Source organism: Mercurialis annua, linkage group LG1-X (genome assembly GCF_937616625.2).
Source record: "Mercurialis annua linkage group LG1-X, ddMerAnnu1.2, whole genome shotgun sequence".
Classification (NCBI taxonomy): Eukaryota; Viridiplantae; Streptophyta; class Magnoliopsida; order Malpighiales; family Euphorbiaceae; genus Mercurialis; species Mercurialis annua.
The window spans coordinates 71580653-71598556 of record NC_065570.1 but is presented as its reverse complement, the minus strand read 5'-3'; the positions used below and the strand labels follow the sequence as shown (position 1 = coordinate 71598556).

General features: G+C 30.6%; 2 protein-coding genes across 2 annotated transcripts; one reads left to right on the top strand and one right to left on the bottom strand.

Annotated features, from left to right (window-relative positions):
* The first annotated feature begins 3438 nt into the window (after window positions 1-3438).
* On the top strand, window positions 3439-6548 carry LOC126664208 (acyl-CoA-binding domain-containing protein 3-like). The gene is made up of 5 exons (XM_050356485.2): window positions 3439-4307; window positions 5045-5150; window positions 5245-5342; window positions 5450-5516; window positions 6265-6548. Exons 1-5 carry the CDS (start codon window positions 3607-3609, stop codon window positions 6274-6276), a joined length of 984 nt encoding a protein of 327 aa, XP_050212442.1. The 5' UTR covers window positions 3439-3606; the 3' UTR covers window positions 6277-6548.
* A 287-nt stretch (window positions 6549-6835) lies between these two features.
* LOC126675899 (glycine-rich cell wall structural protein 1.8-like) lies at window positions 6836-7450 on the bottom strand. The gene is made up of 2 exons (XM_050370241.1): window positions 7065-7450; window positions 6836-6953 (listed from the first exon to the last, which is right to left on the bottom strand). The coding sequence occupies exons 1-2, from the start codon at window positions 7448-7450 to the stop codon at window positions 6836-6838; spliced, it is 504 nt and encodes a 167-aa protein (XP_050226198.1).
* Between the last annotated feature and the right edge of the window lie 10454 nt (window positions 7451-17904).

Here is a 17904-nt window from a genome sequence, read left to right as displayed (position 1 = left end):
TCATAGATTTGTTTATTTATTTTAATGATACTGATTTTGTAAAAAAAACAAATTGATTTATGGTGTATTTGCAGTGTTTTAATAATGTATTTACATTATAGTATATTTTTTGTGTATTTATAGTGTATTTGATATATTTATGCCGTTTTTAGTATATTTATGGTGCATTTGCAGTGTTTTTATGGTATATACCATAAAAACACTACAAAAACACCATAGATATACTATATATATATACACACACACACACATTAATATTATACTATAAAAACACCACAATTACATTAAAAACACAACATATACACTATAATATATCATGGTTACACTAAAAACACGATAAAAAAATACCAAAAAATCTATAAAAAAAGAGACTAAATCATTCAAAAAATAAAAAAAGTTATTTGTGAAATGAAAAAAAAGTATTTTTTGTAGAAAAAAATTAGAAAAGTAAAGATAAAAAAGACACTTAAAGTTATAAATAAAATAGAAAATAGCGTAGTGTAGAAAATTGCCTCTTATAATTTCCCTTCCTTAGTTATGATATATATATTTTTTATTTTGTGATGGACATATTTGAGCCAATTAAAGTCTTACACACATAGTAAAACCTCATGGTTACGGATAATGACTTTCTATTGTTCCCTTAAAAATTATGATAAATGATAAATATGCTTTTCAATAGTTGTTATAAATAATTATGACACGTGTCACATATTAAATAGATAGTTTATCTAAAAAATTCTCTATAATAAGAATGTTCCCCCAAATTATTTAGCAATATACATATAGAAATGGATGTCAGAAGCACTATAAAAGCATTTTATAAATTTAATTGTTTTGTTATTGTGCGTATTAAAAATAAAAATAAAAATTTACAATTTAAAGTTCATTTTAAAAAAAGCTTTATAATTCATTAATTTAATCCACCTTCTTTAAAGCGATGTCGTTTAATTTTTTTAATGCAACGTCATATATGTTAAAAAAGATGGATTAAGTAGAAGGATCATATAGCATTATTTTGGTCTAATTACTTAAAAACCACCCATCTTATAACATTTTTTCATTTATATCATGATATAGGAAAATTTTCAATTATATCATATTTTTTATTTTTATGTTTCATTGCACTCCAAAATTAAAAAAATTGACAATTTAATTAATATGTGGATGAAAATATTAAAAATAATTAAATAGAAGGATTATATCATATTTTTTTCTATTTGAAAAAAATAAAAATAAAGAACTAATTTAAACTCCTTTTTAAAAGAAATAGGGTTAATTCAATTCATTAAGGTAGAGATGAAATATAAAAATTGAAAATAAAATACAATTTAAAATTTTCCTAGGTCATGCTATAAATAAAAAATAATTTCAATTTTTTAAATAATTAGATCTATTACTTTTTAAAAAATTAATAGCTAAATCCTAATATGTTTACAATTCAATTGTAGGAAGAGGCCAAAACAAATAAAAATAACAAACTTTAACATTAAAGAGAAAAAAAAAATCTCTCTAGTTAAAAAGAGCTTTAGCGGCGAGTGAGGTTAAAGAAAAGAAAGGCCGCATGACGGCGGTTAACGCAAACTGACGCCAAGTCAGAAACTCGTTATTTGGAAGGTTGCGCGCTTTTCGGACACTGTGACTTCCTAAACGTCGCCACTCGCCATCCGGTACCCACTTTCCCTAATAATAACAGAATTCTATTTTATTTTTTAAGTTTAAATTATTATAGTTATTGATAATTATTAAATAATAGTAATTTTTAGTCTTGTTTATAGTACTAGTTTCGCATTACGTGCTACACACGTGGCTCGTAACTTGACTCGTCAAGTTATATATTAATTAGATTTATTATATTTATTACCAACGTATGTATTTCATATGATTAATTTCAAATTATTTAGAGTTTTTATTAGAGATAAAAATAATACTTAATTTTTTAAATTAATTGATATCGATATTATTTATTTATAATTTATTATAATTATATTAATATATTTTATGTATAATTGATACTAAATTATTTTTGTAGATGAATAATGTTAAATTAATTAGATTATGAAAAACTAATAAATTAAATCTCGACTCAAAAATCCTTGGAAACACTTACATCCATTAACAATTACATTGCTTTTATTTATAATTTGCAGTTGAAATTTGTTTACCTTTCATGATATTTTTATATAATTTAAAATAATATTGAAGAATGGTACTTAACTAATAGAATAATTCATTTATCTAAAAAAAACTAATAGAATAATTGTGTATTTTTATATTTTATCAAATAATTAAAATAGTAGCTAAAATATTGTTGTAATGGTTATTATTAGGAAGCATTATTATCAGAGCAATAATAGGATCACATGCAGTAACTTATTTTTATATCAATAAAATTATTTTTTTAATTTAAATGTAATTTTTCTTTTTAATTATAAAAAATAAAAGAAAATTACTTTGTCACTACCGATTACTGTTCTGGGAATCATGAACCAACAGATCGATAATATTACATCTCATTTGGCAAAATTAGTTGGGCACATATCCTTCAACTAAACTAACAGAACAACATCATCACATACTTGCACATATAAATTTAGGTTTAAAATAAAATTGTTTATGGCTGTTTAATTGTTGAATGTCAATAATTTATGTCATGTTTATCATGCATTATTGTAAGCTTAATTTTTTTATTTAAAATATGTCTTGTGTGTTCTTTTAACAGAGAGTTGCAAGGATATTAAGCAAATAATAAGCAGACATGTAGAATTTTGGTAATTGATCTCCTTATAATGTAGAGCTTTTGAAGTTTATAGTACATGAACGTAAACAATTAAAGAATTGTAGAAAAATCGAGAGAGAGTTTGTGTTGTATTGATAATGAACTTAGTATTTAGCCATGTCTCTCTTGCATTATTAAAGTAGTAATAATACATCAGTACTCGATTTTTTAATAATTAAATTGATTGTTTAATTGTTAAATGACTATAAAGTCTTTAAATAGGTTTCTAAATAGTTATAAATTATACAGGGTTATTTAGTAAATTTGTCTGTCCCCCCACCATCCGTGCTTTTATATATAGTATAGATATAGATTACTAACTATTATATTTATTTTATGTATTTTAATAGCTACTAGTGTCGCTTTACGTGTTTCACACATGTCTCGTAGTGTAACTTGTTAAATTATCAAATTATATTTAAAATAATAGTTAATTAGAAATAATTTATTTTATTTAATATTAGAAATAATTTATTAATAGTTTAATATTTTTTAATTGATAGTATTAGATTATATATAGTATAGATAATCTGAAACTTTTAAATTAAAATACCTTTAAATAAAAATTAATTCAGCATTTAATTTTTGAAAATATTCAATGTTTTTGAGCTTCATCAAAAGTCTTTTAAATAAAAGAAGAAGAAGAAGAAGAAATAAAAGGCGAAAGTGAAAAAGAGAAAGCAGGCAGAATATGCTTTGCTCTTCTCAGCAAATATCCCCTATTTTCAATTAACTTCCATTCCGTAGTCATTACTTTTCTTTCATCTCCCTCTACCTACCTCTTCTCATAATATTATTATTAACATCTTCTTCATTTTTCGAAGATAATGGAGTTGCTTCAAGAGCTTTTCGTGACGGTTATTGTCGCTGTTCTATTTTCGTTTCTCATTGCTAAACTTGTTTCTTTAGGTGCTGCTGATTCTAATAATAGTAATAAACCGGAGTTATCAAATACTCAAAATCTCGATCAAGCTAATACCAGTGGAGAAATGGATGAGATTACCATGGAGGAGCTATCATTTCATGATAATTTGACAACTGAGGGGTTGAAAAGTGAGAAACGAGTCGAATTCGTCCAGGATTTTTCAACGACAGTCGATAAATTATCAGGAGAATCGAAATCAGTTTACGCCGATGAAGTAATTGAAACGGAATTGCAGACAAAATTAATATCGTCAGAAGATGTTTTAGTTATAGAAAACAGAGAAACTGAAACGGTTGAAATAGAAAAATCCTCTGCTTGCAACGACGTCGTTTTGGATGAGATCATTGGAGCAGTATTGGACTTTGATAAAGAAAAGGATGAAAAGAAAATAGAAGTCGTTGAAATTGATGATGATTGGGAAGGGATTGAGAGGACTGAATTGGAAAAGATGTTTGCAGAAGCAGCTAAATTTGTGGAATGTGGAGATGTGAAAGATGAAGAAGGTTTGCGAATGGAACTTTATGCTCTTCATAAAGTAGCTACTGAAGGTCCATGCCGCGAGCAGCCTCCTATGCCGCTTCATTTTGCTGCTCGAGCCAAGTGGTATTATTATACTTCCAGTATACCTTCTCTTTTTTTCATTTTATGGTTTTGTTATGTTTTGCTGTTGCTGTTTGTTACATTTAAGTGAATGAACTCTAGATGCTTAACTTTAATAATGGAGAAAATATTTGAAAATGGAGCAATATAGATATATTGAAGTTGAACAACAAATTCCTGTGCACATAAAAAACAATCAAGCTTGAGTCATGAACCAGAAAAACTATGATGAGACTGTTAAAAAACATTAAAGAAATTAGTAATTTACTTGGGGGATGTAAAATGAAAATGTCATTTTTGTATCTTCTTGTCCTTATCCCATTCTCCTTACATCTACTAGATTGTTTTCTAGCAACAAGAAAACAAAAAAAACTTAGGTATTAGCCATTTTGTCTTCCTTTGGCAAGTTGAGATGGTCTCATGTGGTTCCAAGTTCCAACTGTTATCACCATCTACCTTGTTCCCTTGTGCCTATCCATTTCTTATCCTTTTCCTACTCCTCATGCCTCATTTATTTCTAAAAGCTAGACAGCTTATTAGACATATAAAATGTCTTCAGCAGCCATCCACCTCTATTAACAAATCTGTCCGCCTAAGATTAACAAAACGGAATCTGCAAAAAGAACACCATAAGGCCTACCTATACCAAATTATACGGTATAGTTTGATAGATAGTTATAATAACAGGGTTGACAGCTGCTATGTGTGAGTGATGGAGGGCGCTGCTTACGTTGTGCAAGGAATGCTTGGCAAAGGCTGGGAAATATGAATCCGGAGGTGGCTATGGAGCAATATGTTGCCCTTGTATCGGCTAAGGTCCCTGGTTGGATGGATGACACATCCAATGTAAGTATCTCCATTGCGGCATAATGCAATTTTATTTTGGTTCCTTTGTTGACTTTCAACTCTAGGGGAACATTTTCTCAATGCTATATTACAGGGCAATGATGAACCTGGATCATCTGAGGCAGAAAATCCGGGCGTGTTGGCCTCAGATTTAAGTACATCTTCTTCCAATGGTTCAAGCATTACAGAAAGGTATTGATTGGAATTTATTACTCCTGTTTCAATTGACTTAAATTATCTGTTTTTATAGCAGCCTTCTTTCAAGTCTTATCATTCTCTGTCAATGTTTTCTTCCGTAGGACTTCAGAAGAGACGCCTCACATTGAGAAAAAAGACTCGACTGAAGGTCCAAACCTGCAAACCAGGGTATGTGTATTTTGTTTTATGTTCTATCATTAAATGTCATCAAATATAAACCTTCATTTATAAATAAAAAGAGTTTGAATTAATGTAGTGTTTAATAATAGTTTGGAGCCTGTATTTTCTCTTGCATAATACTCATTTTTGCTAAGAACAATTAGAAATCTAGTGATGACAGAAATTTACTTGTAAAATGATATAGTTATACAATTTTCCTGCTGATTGAACTCTGCATTGTTAGATCAAACCGTCTCTTATTGGAACATCTAACATGGTGTTATCTTCAACTTAAGCTTAGGTGCAACTAAGATTCTTGGGCAATTTTTTTTTCCTTGAAATATTTTTACAACTCTTAAGACAATGCATAAATATAGAATAATACTTAACAATATGCAGTTTATGGTAAGTTTGTACATTAGTGATTTAGCAACGTTGAGGATGTAATCTCCTCTTGTCATTGCTACTCAACCATCAAGTACACTAGGAAAGCACTTGCTTAGTTGTTCTCGTAGACTAATCAGTCAGTTTTCCCAACTTTCCTTTCTGGCCATATTTTGATTCGCTCAGCATGATGTTTGTTATATCATAACATGTTTACTCAAAAATTCGAAATGTGAACTTCCATGATGATTTATTATATCAGGTCACTCCTTTTGTTTCAGCTAAATTATGTCAATTGATTTACTCATGGTTGGGTTGTTCTTGCAATACAATTTTTGAACTGCATTTAACTGAGTCGGGCTTAAATTTTCAGGCTAAAGAATGAGCTTTTGTTTGCTGCTCGACTGTCCCAACCCAAATGGTCATTCTCTATTTGCTTGACCAGAAACAAGTGTAACTAATACTCGTTGCCGATAATAAAAATGATCTCAAGTTTGTAAGGGATTTCCCTGGTCTGTGTTATCTATAATTTGTCTATAATTAGCTATATTGTCTAAAATTGCTGTGTGGTAATCAGAACTTGTTGATGTAAATAAATTTCCTGTAATATATTTATCTTCATTTAATTAAATGGATGGCTGGGATAGTCGAATGAAATTAGTATTGTTATCTTCTGTTAATGCTCATTCTTTTCGAGATTGCTTCTGTGAGTTCTTTGTTACTCTTATTTAATCTCCTGATATTAAATTCTTTGACTTAAAAAAGAAAAAAGAAAAAGAAAATACTGATATTACATTACGTGAACCAGTTTTTAAATTACTTGGAGGGATGTCTAACAATACCCCTCACGTTTTAAATTACTGGTTAAAAGATGATGTCCCATTGACCCTTCTTTGCCATCTAAATCCTTATCACTTGGTTCTGATTCCAGCATTTCATATAGATTAACCAATTTTATTAGATTTGGATTTCTTGTAGTAAGTTTTTGTAAAACGATTTTCATCTACATTCATGAATTTCTCTAAATTGGTGGAATTAGAGTTAACGATAAGCTTGGATAAGCTACAGAATTGCTAAATTATAATGACTAGAGAAAATTCATCCTTATTGACTATATTGGAATTTTGGATGTTAAAAGTTTAAAAGAGTTAAGACATATGTTCTGAAGCAGACAGAGAACTGGTTGCCTTGTAATGACCACCTTTGCCTCCCCCGTATCCTGACCCTGACCCATATCCATTTCCTCCACCATAACTAGAACCACCTCCTTGGCTGTTGCCCCCACCTTGACCAAAGCCAGTCCCAGCCCCAGCACCTCCACCTTCACCACCTCCTGCCGGACCACTCCATCCTCCCGTGCCACCACCTGAACCATAGCCATAACCATAACCATAACCGACAGCAAGGGGGTGATGGCCAGCCTTTCCACGGTTGATTCTGCGAATCTCATGGCCCATATTGACGTCTCCATCCATTAACCTTCCTTGTACCACAACTTCAAGAAGCAGAAAACTAACCAGCAGAGCTAAAGGCCATGATACCGCATTTTTTCTTGCCATGACTTTTTCTCCCCGTGTCAAAGTAAACAAAGAAAATAAAAAGTGAAATTCACCTGTGTCACGTAATTTGAGCTTTGCATAGTGGTGCATATATATGTAACTTTGGCATGAGAAATAACATCCCTGCAGGCTGTGAGGGATGAGCCGAAGCGTGCCATTTTTTTCTGGTGATCCAAGCGATTTGCATGACCACCAGGCGCGATATTGGTGGGCGAGTGTGGCATGTGCCAAATTTAACTGGACAAGTTGGCAAGAACCTGCGGTTATGCATGGGATGAGACGTGCTGAAAAGAGCATAGGTGTGACCCATAGCAGCGGAGCTATAACAGGCCTGGCTATGGTCTTTCATGGAGCCCTTCACATTTTGTACTCCCCAATCGTTTGTAATCTTATTGCATACTTTTTCTTTTCACTTTACAACTTAAGTAACTTTATAAATCTGGATGTATACTACTGAAATGAAATATTAGTGAATTTTCTTGAATAGGACATGAGGATTGAGGCTATGTTTGACATGGCGGTGTCTTATTTGTTTTTTTTAATTATTATTTTGATTTAGACAGATAATTTTTCCTAATTATTTTAATAAAAAAGGATGCTACTTATAATTTTAAGGAATCACAATCATCACACCAGAAAATAAGACAACAAATGGTTTGCTAATGAACAAACCATGCCACTGCCCATATAAATCTCAGATTATCTCTTACTAAAACAGAATAATGTTTTCACCCAATTATTATGACATATCATCTAAAATGCAGCAAATTAACAAAATGTGCAAATTTTAGAATATTAAATGTTTCTGTAATTATTATAAACAAAATTCGCATAATTCACACATTTTAATTGTATTTTGCACGAATGACGTGGTACGACATTTGGGTGAAAAATTGCTCCTTAAAACATTATGAAAGATAGAAGATTAATACATCATCATATATGATTTTAGGCTTTAGGTATAGGATTCTCTTGTCACATACTGCTCCCTTTCTCATGTGATAATCTTAACTTAAAATAGAAAGGGCCGATGATAAGACTATCCTAGTCCTGTTCACGGATTGGTTCAGGCCGATGAAAAGACTATCCTAGCCCTGGTCGGACTGGTTCGGGCTGAAGTCATCCCGGTCAAAACCAGCTCGAAACCTATTAAATCTGAAACCGAGCCAATACCAGCCCTGAACACTGTTAGAATTATATTTATGGTGCTGTCTACATTTCGAACCAGTTTTTCTTTTTCTTTGTTTATCTGCAAAATTTTCATGGTATTGTATTCCTATCCCATTTAAATCTACTGTATATTAACCAAATGAGTAAACTAAAGGATAATTCTAATTGCTAACTGTTTTTCAATTATTTAGACTAAGATTGTGTATATATGCATCGGAAAGTGACGGGTTATCAACCCATGAATTTTGTTTGAAACTACTAATTATGAAAATAAAAAAATTGTGAGATAAGCACAACTTTTAGTTGCAAATTAGTCCTGAACAGTGAAAGATCAATTCAATCAATTAATTATACCTTTCAAATCAGCCTTAATAACTAAAAATTTCATAATGTCTAACCATCTACTAGGTTCACACAAAACAACTAGATTAACAATTATGTAGTACCAATTGGTGGTTTATGTATATAATCACACCAAATTTACAGTTGTACTTACTTATCATCTGATTATGATTTTTTTTATTGAAGCTTTGTACTAGTATCTTACAATGCCACCCACCATACAATTTTTGGTCTTTAATAATTGCCGACAAAACTTCACATCAATTTGAATACTTAATATTGGTAATTTTCTTTTCCATTTTGAAACCTACACTTCTATGAATTTATTGATGACAGCTTCAACTAAAATGCTATCCAACTTAGTATATAGTTTATATATAATTTGTCGCGTCAAGCTAACATGAACTTTCTTTTCTCATAGCACGGTAACTAACTTCTAATTTGTGACTATAATATTAAATATATGAATTACAATTTTACAAAGTACCTCTCGTCAAAATAGACTTATATAATAGCAACATAGACACCGAATAATTCTTTTTAATGCTATTAAGCATACAAGATATGATGATTTTATGTGGCCCCGCGTTAAGTGTTTAGTCTAGTATATAAATCGCATAGAACCACCATCTCTTTTCTAACCGCTTTCATATCAGGCCTGACGTGGTGTCGCATATAACCACCATGTCCATATGTTGTGTGCTTCATAAAAAAAATCAAATTAGGTATTGCATTTATATCATTGTTATATAATTTTACTTTGACAAAAGAATTTATGATATATATAGTTATAAAATTATAGTTTTAATATATTTTAGTTATGAATTGATATAGATAGCGCCCTGAAAAAAATTAATAAAATTTAGATATTGTCATTAATCAAAAAATCCAAAATTGTTCAAATACGCGACCAATAAACAAAAATCTCAATTCTAGCATAAACATAGGAGTGGTATAAAAATCAGAAAGAAGCAAAGGAGATTCAAACACAATCATCAATTGGCCAATCACAGGTTTCATTCTGTAACTAAATTATAGTGACAATTAGGAACCTTGCTATTCATTTGTATAAAATTGGGTTTTTGATATTTGAGGCACCCAAAATTCCAGTCTTGTGCCTCTTCTGGAATTAATTCCAGAAGAGTGCCTGGGACCACCGCCGCATTCCTAGAATGCGGAACCAGTTAATCAGCTGATTAATTAATAATCAGCTGATTAAAGCGTGTTCCGCATTCTAGGAATGCGGAACACGCTTCCCCAATGATTGGGGAGACAGTTTTGTCTCCCCAATCATTGGGGCAGCAATGATCGGGCACTAAATTGCCCAATCATTGCTGATTATTAATTTTTTAAAAATAAAAAATTATTTAAATAATTATAAACTAAAAATAATATAAAATAATTTTATTTTATCTAACTAATGATTTTAACAGACGATATTAACAGTCGATATTAACTAATGATTTTAACAGACGATACTGAATTTAACAAACGCTTATAAATAAACGACAAAATTTAACAGACGATATAAATATTTATTTTATTTAACTAATGATTTTAACAGACACTGATAAAAAAATAACAATTATAACACACGAATATAATATACATAATATAGTAAACATACAACATATACTAAAATACAAAAATCGATAAATAAAGAAAAATATGAAATCTAATCCTCATATCTACGAGTCCTCGGTCTCTGTATCCTCAAACCGTGAGTCTCTCGTCGGTGCCGCGAGCTGTCTGTGATCGAGTGAAACTGTCTGGGTACCGGAGGGCTCTCGCCGCTGTCACCGTCATTTCTAATTAATAAACAGCAAACATGTCACCGTTATATTTAAAATGGAAATCTTAAATTTATAGCTTTAACATATCAATCGAATTACTATTACTTTATTTCTAATTTTTTTTTTCAAATATTCTAAAATTGAATTAAACATATCCTAATATTGAGATCTAATTTTTTTAACAATTAACAATATTTTTGTAAACTACAACAATTTTTAACAACAACAATATTAATAATTAAAACAATTATAAATATTATCTAATTTTTTTATATTACACATATATTTCTAAATTATAATTAATAGCTAATAATAATTTTCTACATTATAAGTAAATTTCTACATGCATTCTAAATTATAATTAAAATCTAACATTTTCCTACATTATAATTAAATTTATATATGCATTTCTAATATTTACTAACACTAAAATTATTTAAAGCAATAAATGAAAAATTAAACGTACTAACCTCTTGTAGTCCTCCAAAATAATTAGTATCGAATAAAAAATATAACTCCTTAGCTCCAAAATATATTTTTGTTTAGCTCCGAAATAAAAACACCTCGATCCAAAAAATTTTCCGTGCTCCGAAATAATAACCGACTCACTCGAACTATTATATTTCACTCCTTAGATTTTCGGGTTGTGAGAATTTTCTTTGTTTGGTATGTGTTGTGGGGGTGTGGGGCGGATTATATAGGCATTTGAGAATTAAATGTGTTCCGCATTCTAAGAATGCGGAACACATTTATGACAGCTCCCAACGGTAATCTCTGCATGTTCCGCATTCCTAGAATGCGGAACATGCATTAATCAGCTGATTATTAATTAATCAGCTGATTAATGTGTTCCGCATTCTAGGAATGCGGAACACCTCGTGGTCCGCATTCCTAGAATGCGGACCACGTGGGACCAGGCACTCTTTCGGAATTAAATCCGAAAGAGGCACTGATCTGTAATTTTGGGTGCCTTTGAGGCACCCAAATATCAAAAACCCTATAAAATTATGAGGAAATATCTCACACTACTTCTTTTGGAACTTAATTACCACTATACTTATATAATGGACTCTTTTTTTATTTTATAACTTTTAATTTTTAAAAATATATTTTTTACCTTTTTGATCGAGACATGCATGTCTAGAGCAAGATGTATTTTTTATGGCTTAAGGTCTGAAAAACTACCGACCTTTTAATTTTTTTTTAATGGCATTCTCACCTTATAATATTTTCAATAGCACTCTATTTTGTATTTTTGGCTTTCAATAACACTCTAAATTAAAAAAATTAGATGATTTGATTACTATAAGAATGAAAATTTTCAAAAAAAAAACTAAATTTAAAGATGAAATCATACTTTTTTCTACTTGCACACTTTCAAACAAGTCCTTTAACTTAAAAAAAATTCAAATAAGTCCTCGATAAATGAGTTTAATTTGATGATTTATGGAGCTATTGAAAGTCAAAAATACAAAATAAGGTAAAATTGATTATTTTACAAGGTCGGGGTGCTAATAAAAGCCAAAAGTACGAAATAGGGTGCTATTGAAAGCCAAAAATACGAAATAGGGTGCTATTGAAGAAATTATAAGGTGAGGGTGCAATTGAAAAAAAATGAAAGGTCGGTAGTTTTTCAGACCTTAAGCCATTTTTTATAGTCTTTTTTATGGTATATTTATGATGTTTATATGGTATTTATAAGAATAAAGCAATGTCTCAAACAAGACATAAATTAAAAAAAAAATGAAAAATTGGGTATCAAATGGAATTAGCAAAACAACGTAAAAAAAAATGTAATAAATACTTTTTAAAAGTAGGATATTCTAAAATAACCCCTAACATCATGGCCGACCATTTTCTTCTTCTTTTTTCACCCATTTCGTCTTTATTTCGTTTTGGTTATAGAGTTTGCCAACTTGAATTAATAGACTACTAAAATTGATAAGGTACCAACATGAAAAAGAAGTATCTTCATTATCACATGGTCCAATCTTCATATTCCTTTCATATATTTAATTTTTAGGTTTAATTTTATTTGTATCCCGTCTAATCCGATTATAACTATTCACTATATTTGAAATAATTAATTATTAATCACATTCCAACAATAATATTAACAATTCATTATATTTAAAATAATTAATTGTTCTTTTTTTTATTTCAATAAATTAATTACTAATTAAATTTAAAATAATTTTAATTTTAAATTAGACGATGTAAATACGCCTATAAATAAAAAGTGCAAATACACTCTTAAAATTTCATAAAACATATTTATATATCTAAATGTTAACTCGGTTTAATTCCGCTTTTAGAATTATAAAATCGATCCAAATCAGTCCTTTAAACTAACTTTGTTTATTTTTTTTTTATTTAGAAACAGGCTTAATTAGTCCATCTTTTCAAAAAATTTATTGTTAATGATTGAACTTTCAAATTCGTCAATTTTAGTCTACTCCTCTACTTTTAGTTTCAATTGTAGCCATTGTTCAAATTAAAGTGAGAAAAATTTAAATATTTCATTCATGTTGCTCCAATTTGCCTTTTTTACTATCAACAATTTCAAACTTAAAGGATATATTTAAATCATTTTTCTTTCAATTTAAACAAATGGCTACAATTAAAAGAGTGAAGATAAAATCGTTTATAGGTTATATTAATTTTTTTTTTATATCTTTATTATAGCAATTGTCTTTCTTTATAAAAGTTTTGTTATCCTTTCTATATGAACGGTTTGTTTGTCTGTTTTTTTATGAAGATTTAGTGAGTTTTTTGTTAGACAGAGAAGAATTGGATCTTATTAACATAGAGCAGTTATATAATTTTGTTTTTATTTTATAAAGTAATCATTTTACATCTTGTTCTATGTCAGATTATTAGAAAGAGGTCCCGTTTTTTTGTTAATGGGAGTCTTGGGTATCGCTTTATATAGCTCCAATCAACCAAGATTCCATTTTGAAACATCAACCAATCAATTTTATTTTATAATCTTTTTAAATTTTTACATTTGTAATTTTAATAGAAGACTATTTAATTGTTAGAAAAAGAAAACAATTTCAAAACTATAATATCTCTTCAAAACTTTTAATCAATCAAAGGTATTGAAACTTGAAATCTTCGACTTGAGATGATAATGGATCCAAAGTAAGATTGGTGAATCCTTGGCTTTCTATAACAACAAAATCCTACATATGCATGTCTTGACTATGATTTCACTATTGCTTATCGTTTATTGAAAAATGGCAGTAGTACAAGCAATTATTGGGCGGTGGGGCGCATTCCAGCTAATTATTAAAAGACACTATTATAGTATTATTAAAGGTCGCTATTATTTCAATTACTTAATCATCAAAAGGCCTCTTTCTTCTTTTATCTTTTTTATTACTGTCTCATAATTTTAAGCTACTTTAATACTGATTCCACAGTTGTGCCTTGGCACTCGTTGGTGTAAAAATCGAACCGTATCGTAAAGCCGAACTAAATCAAATTGAAATTGTAACTATGATTTGATAATTTAATTAATACGATTTAATTTGGTATGACAATGTAAAAAAGTTCAGCATTCGGTGTCCAGGAAATAACTGAAAAACCGAATCAAAATATGAAAAAGTTAATGTGTATACACATATCTGTATTTTTAATCTGTATTCTTTATAAATTTCATATAATATATAAATATAATAATAAACATATATGAAAAATTAATACTATTTTTTTTAATGTCTAAACTAATTTTAAGATAAAATGATAATAAAAAAATTTGGGTTTTAACCGGAACCAAGCTTTTCGATTTAGCATAATCTAATCAAAATTCATAGTTTGGTACGATTCGGTTTAAAATTTAACAAATTTTGGTGAGTCGATTTCGGCCGATTCTAAATCAAATTGAACTGAATCGACCGATGCATAGCCCTGCCATGCTGACTAGTCGCTAATCCATAATATAAAGTTGCCTAAATTCTGAATCATCATCACCACCACTACCTCATAACCCACTAAAATTCTCAACTCATAATTTCCTATTAAGAATGTAATCGGAATGAATCATGGCTTCAATATCTATTTGGTTTTTACAATCTTCGTGAGTTAGATTATTAGTAATGTTTCCACTACACTTTAGCAAATGATTTTTTCGGTTAGTAATGGAAGGTTAGGCAAAAATTCATTACCCATATAATAAGAGATATTATATAATATTAATCAGATTTTAATTATATTTATGAGTTGATGATATCCAACGTTTACTTCCACTAGGAATCGTATGAGCTCAAGTCTTGCAAAGCATATCCAACTTTTTTGGTTAAATATACATTAACAGCAATCAATTTTCATTTTTCAAAGAATATATTGAAGTTACCTATAAAAATATAACATGGTATTAATATTCAACTTCTTTTTTATAATTAGGAAAGGAAAAGTGTTTGTAAGAAAAATTGAACCTACAGTTTTAGTAGTTTCATGCTAAGCGTTTATATCATTTGAGATATAACTGGTGGGTAGAGAAATTTTTAGATAGACTCAGTCCTGCACGTCATCCGTGCACTAAGCCTATCACATAATGACACATCATTAAAATGATGACAATCTTGTAATATTACTATTCAAATGTGTAAATAAGTAATAAACAAATTTCTCCTAGTCGGTAATATTCAATATTTATTAGTTTCTTTTGATATAATTTATTAGTAGGAACAATCCCTCTTTTTATTATGGAATCAATTTTTATATTAAAAAATTATTATTTAAATAATATTTTGATACAAAAGTTAATTTGTTTTATAATCTTTAGTTTTTTTTTTTTTTTTTGAGAGAAAGATTGCTCTTTATTAACTAAAGCGGATTAACAAAAAGTTCGTTGATCGGGTAAGGCAAATCACCGTCAAACGAATAATCTCGACCAATGAACATACCCCATTTGGCGATGGTATGAGCAATGTGATTACAATGTCTTCTAACATGCTGAAAACGAACTGACGAGTTTAACGGGATAGCGAGGCAATCCTCTATAATAAGTTGAATATGATCGATAGCATTTAGCGGGTTGTGAAGCCTTTGAATAACTCCCAGTGAATCAGACTCCACAATCAACTCTGAACACCCAACCTCAGAGGCTAACTTCATGCCAAACTGAACAGCCAAAGCCTCTGCAAGTTCACTATCTACAACTCCATTCAACACGCAAACACCACCCTTTATCACCCTTCCTGAACTATCTCTGCACACGGCCCCAGCAACCGATCTTTTCCTCTCTGTCGACACTGCTGCGTCCGTATTCACTTTGATAGCTGAGGTTGGAGGGGGTTGCCACGTCTGCACAGCAGAAACTTCATCTAACAAAGCCTCCTGGGAATCCTTGTCTGCACCTGGAATCAGTGAATGAATGTTGCTAAACAAAAGATGTGGAGGCAGCCTGTTATTACCGAAAACAATGTTATTCCTGTCGATCCAGATCGTCCACAGCGACATAATAAATAATTGAAGGTCCTCCGTCTTTAGAGACCTGGTCATCAACCTTAACCACTCAACCACAGTAGTGCTGGGAATATTATCGACTCGCAAGCATAACGGCGAAGAGAGCCAAATCCCACGAACCTCGTCGCAGTCTTTGAGCGCATGCAGAGCTGATTCCTCCTTCAAACCACATCTGGGACAAAGCTCATTCATAAACTGCATTCTCTTTACCAGATTAGCGTTGCATGGCAGTGAATCATGCCCAATTCGCCACAGGAAATGCTTGATCTTCGGTTGGACCTTACATCGCCAAATTTGTTTCCAAAAATCCCGCATCATTGACATACCTGACGATGTTGCTCTATCCCTCTCCACAATGTTACGAGCTTGATAATATCCAGATTTAACTGAATAATTACCGTTTTTATTGGGGACCCAAAACAGTTTATCTGGTGGCAGCCTCTGACTAATAGGAATTTGAAGGATACAGTCAACTTCGTTTGGCGAAAATGCTATCTGAAGTTTCTCTACATCCCACTTCGCTAGATTTTCATCAATAAACTCGCTAACACGACTTCCGTCCTGCACATTCAGACAGCCAATCGGTTTCATATAGTTTGACGAAGTGATCCATTTGTCACCTTTCACATCTATAGACTTGCCATTTCCCACCCTCCAAGCTAACCCATAATCTTTAGTTTTTAAAAATAAAATTTATACCATTTAATGGATTTTCATTTAGTCCCTACATAGTTAGTCTATTATAAGTCGTCATGAGAGTTCCAGATTCGAATCCCCCCTCCCATTGTTATAATAAAAAAATATATAGAATAAATAATCCGACCATGTAATGAAAGAAAATTGAAGAATGATCCCCTCCCAACCCAAAAGCTTTATCTATAAAATTGTTCAATAATATTGATTTTGCTAAAGAAAAAAAGTAAGGACGGGAAATAATAACTGCCAAAAAGAAGCAATTTATGCTGATTGGTAAGCAAAGATGCAGTTAGAAAAATGAAAGATACGACCAAACCAAGAGCATTAGCTCGTATTTGGAAGATGACCAGGAAACTTTAATTTCTAAAATGGCGTATTTGGCAAAATCTTGCCTACCCTTTTAGCTCCATCTCACTGGTCAGTAATTTCCGACCGATTCAAGAGTGTTATAGCCACCAGTAAAACATAACTTATAGTATTAAATGCAAACCTTAGTTTGAAGCAGTCATTTTCATACAAATGCTTTTACTCACACAAACCTTGTTCTAAAAATTATGGATGTCAAATAAATAATCCACCTCCCATAATAGTACTATCTCTAGCAATGAAAACTATAGTGAATTTTGGAAAGCCAAGAGTAAAATAATTGGAGCAATCAAATACAAATAATTATAATAGGACATACAGTATCTTGTCAATCTTTTTCAGACTTATAGTGGACAAGGTTCCGTATGAGTCAAACCTGGTGTCACCATGCATCATCATATAATAGTATTTCCACCAAGTGCCCACCATGACCTGCATAATCTGCATTATATAAGGAGCCTATGACTCGGCTAAAATCCAAGAGAATCTCTCTTCTGCTACCATCTAAATACTCTTTTCATTCTCTCTGCATTTCCCTTTCTCCAACTTAAATTATTGATATCAGTAACTTGCCTGAAATTTCCAACTGAAGTTAACCGAAACCGGAGTGTAAAG

Bases quoted from the DNA above. Each gene is read 5' to 3' on its own strand.
- LOC126664208 (XM_050356485.2), top strand. From the start codon at position 3,607: ATGGAGTTGCTTCAAGAGCTTTTCGTGACGGTTATTGTCGCTGTTCTA. The intron at 4,308-5,044 runs GTATTATTATAC...ACGTTGTGCAAG, and splicing joins TTTGCTGCTCGAGCCAAGTG to GAATGCTTGGCAAAGGCTGG. The intron at 5,343-5,449 runs GTATTGATTGGA...TTTCTTCCGTAG, and splicing joins GGTTCAAGCATTACAGAAAG to GACTTCAGAAGAGACGCCTC.
- LOC126675899 (XM_050370241.1), bottom strand. From the start codon at position 7,450: ATGGCAAGAAAAAATGCGGTATCATGGCCTTTAGCTCTGCTGGTTAGT. The intron at 6,954-7,064 runs GTCTGCTTCAGA...GCAATTCTGTAG, and splicing joins TACAAGGCAACCAGTTCTCT to CTTATCCAAGCTTATCGTTA.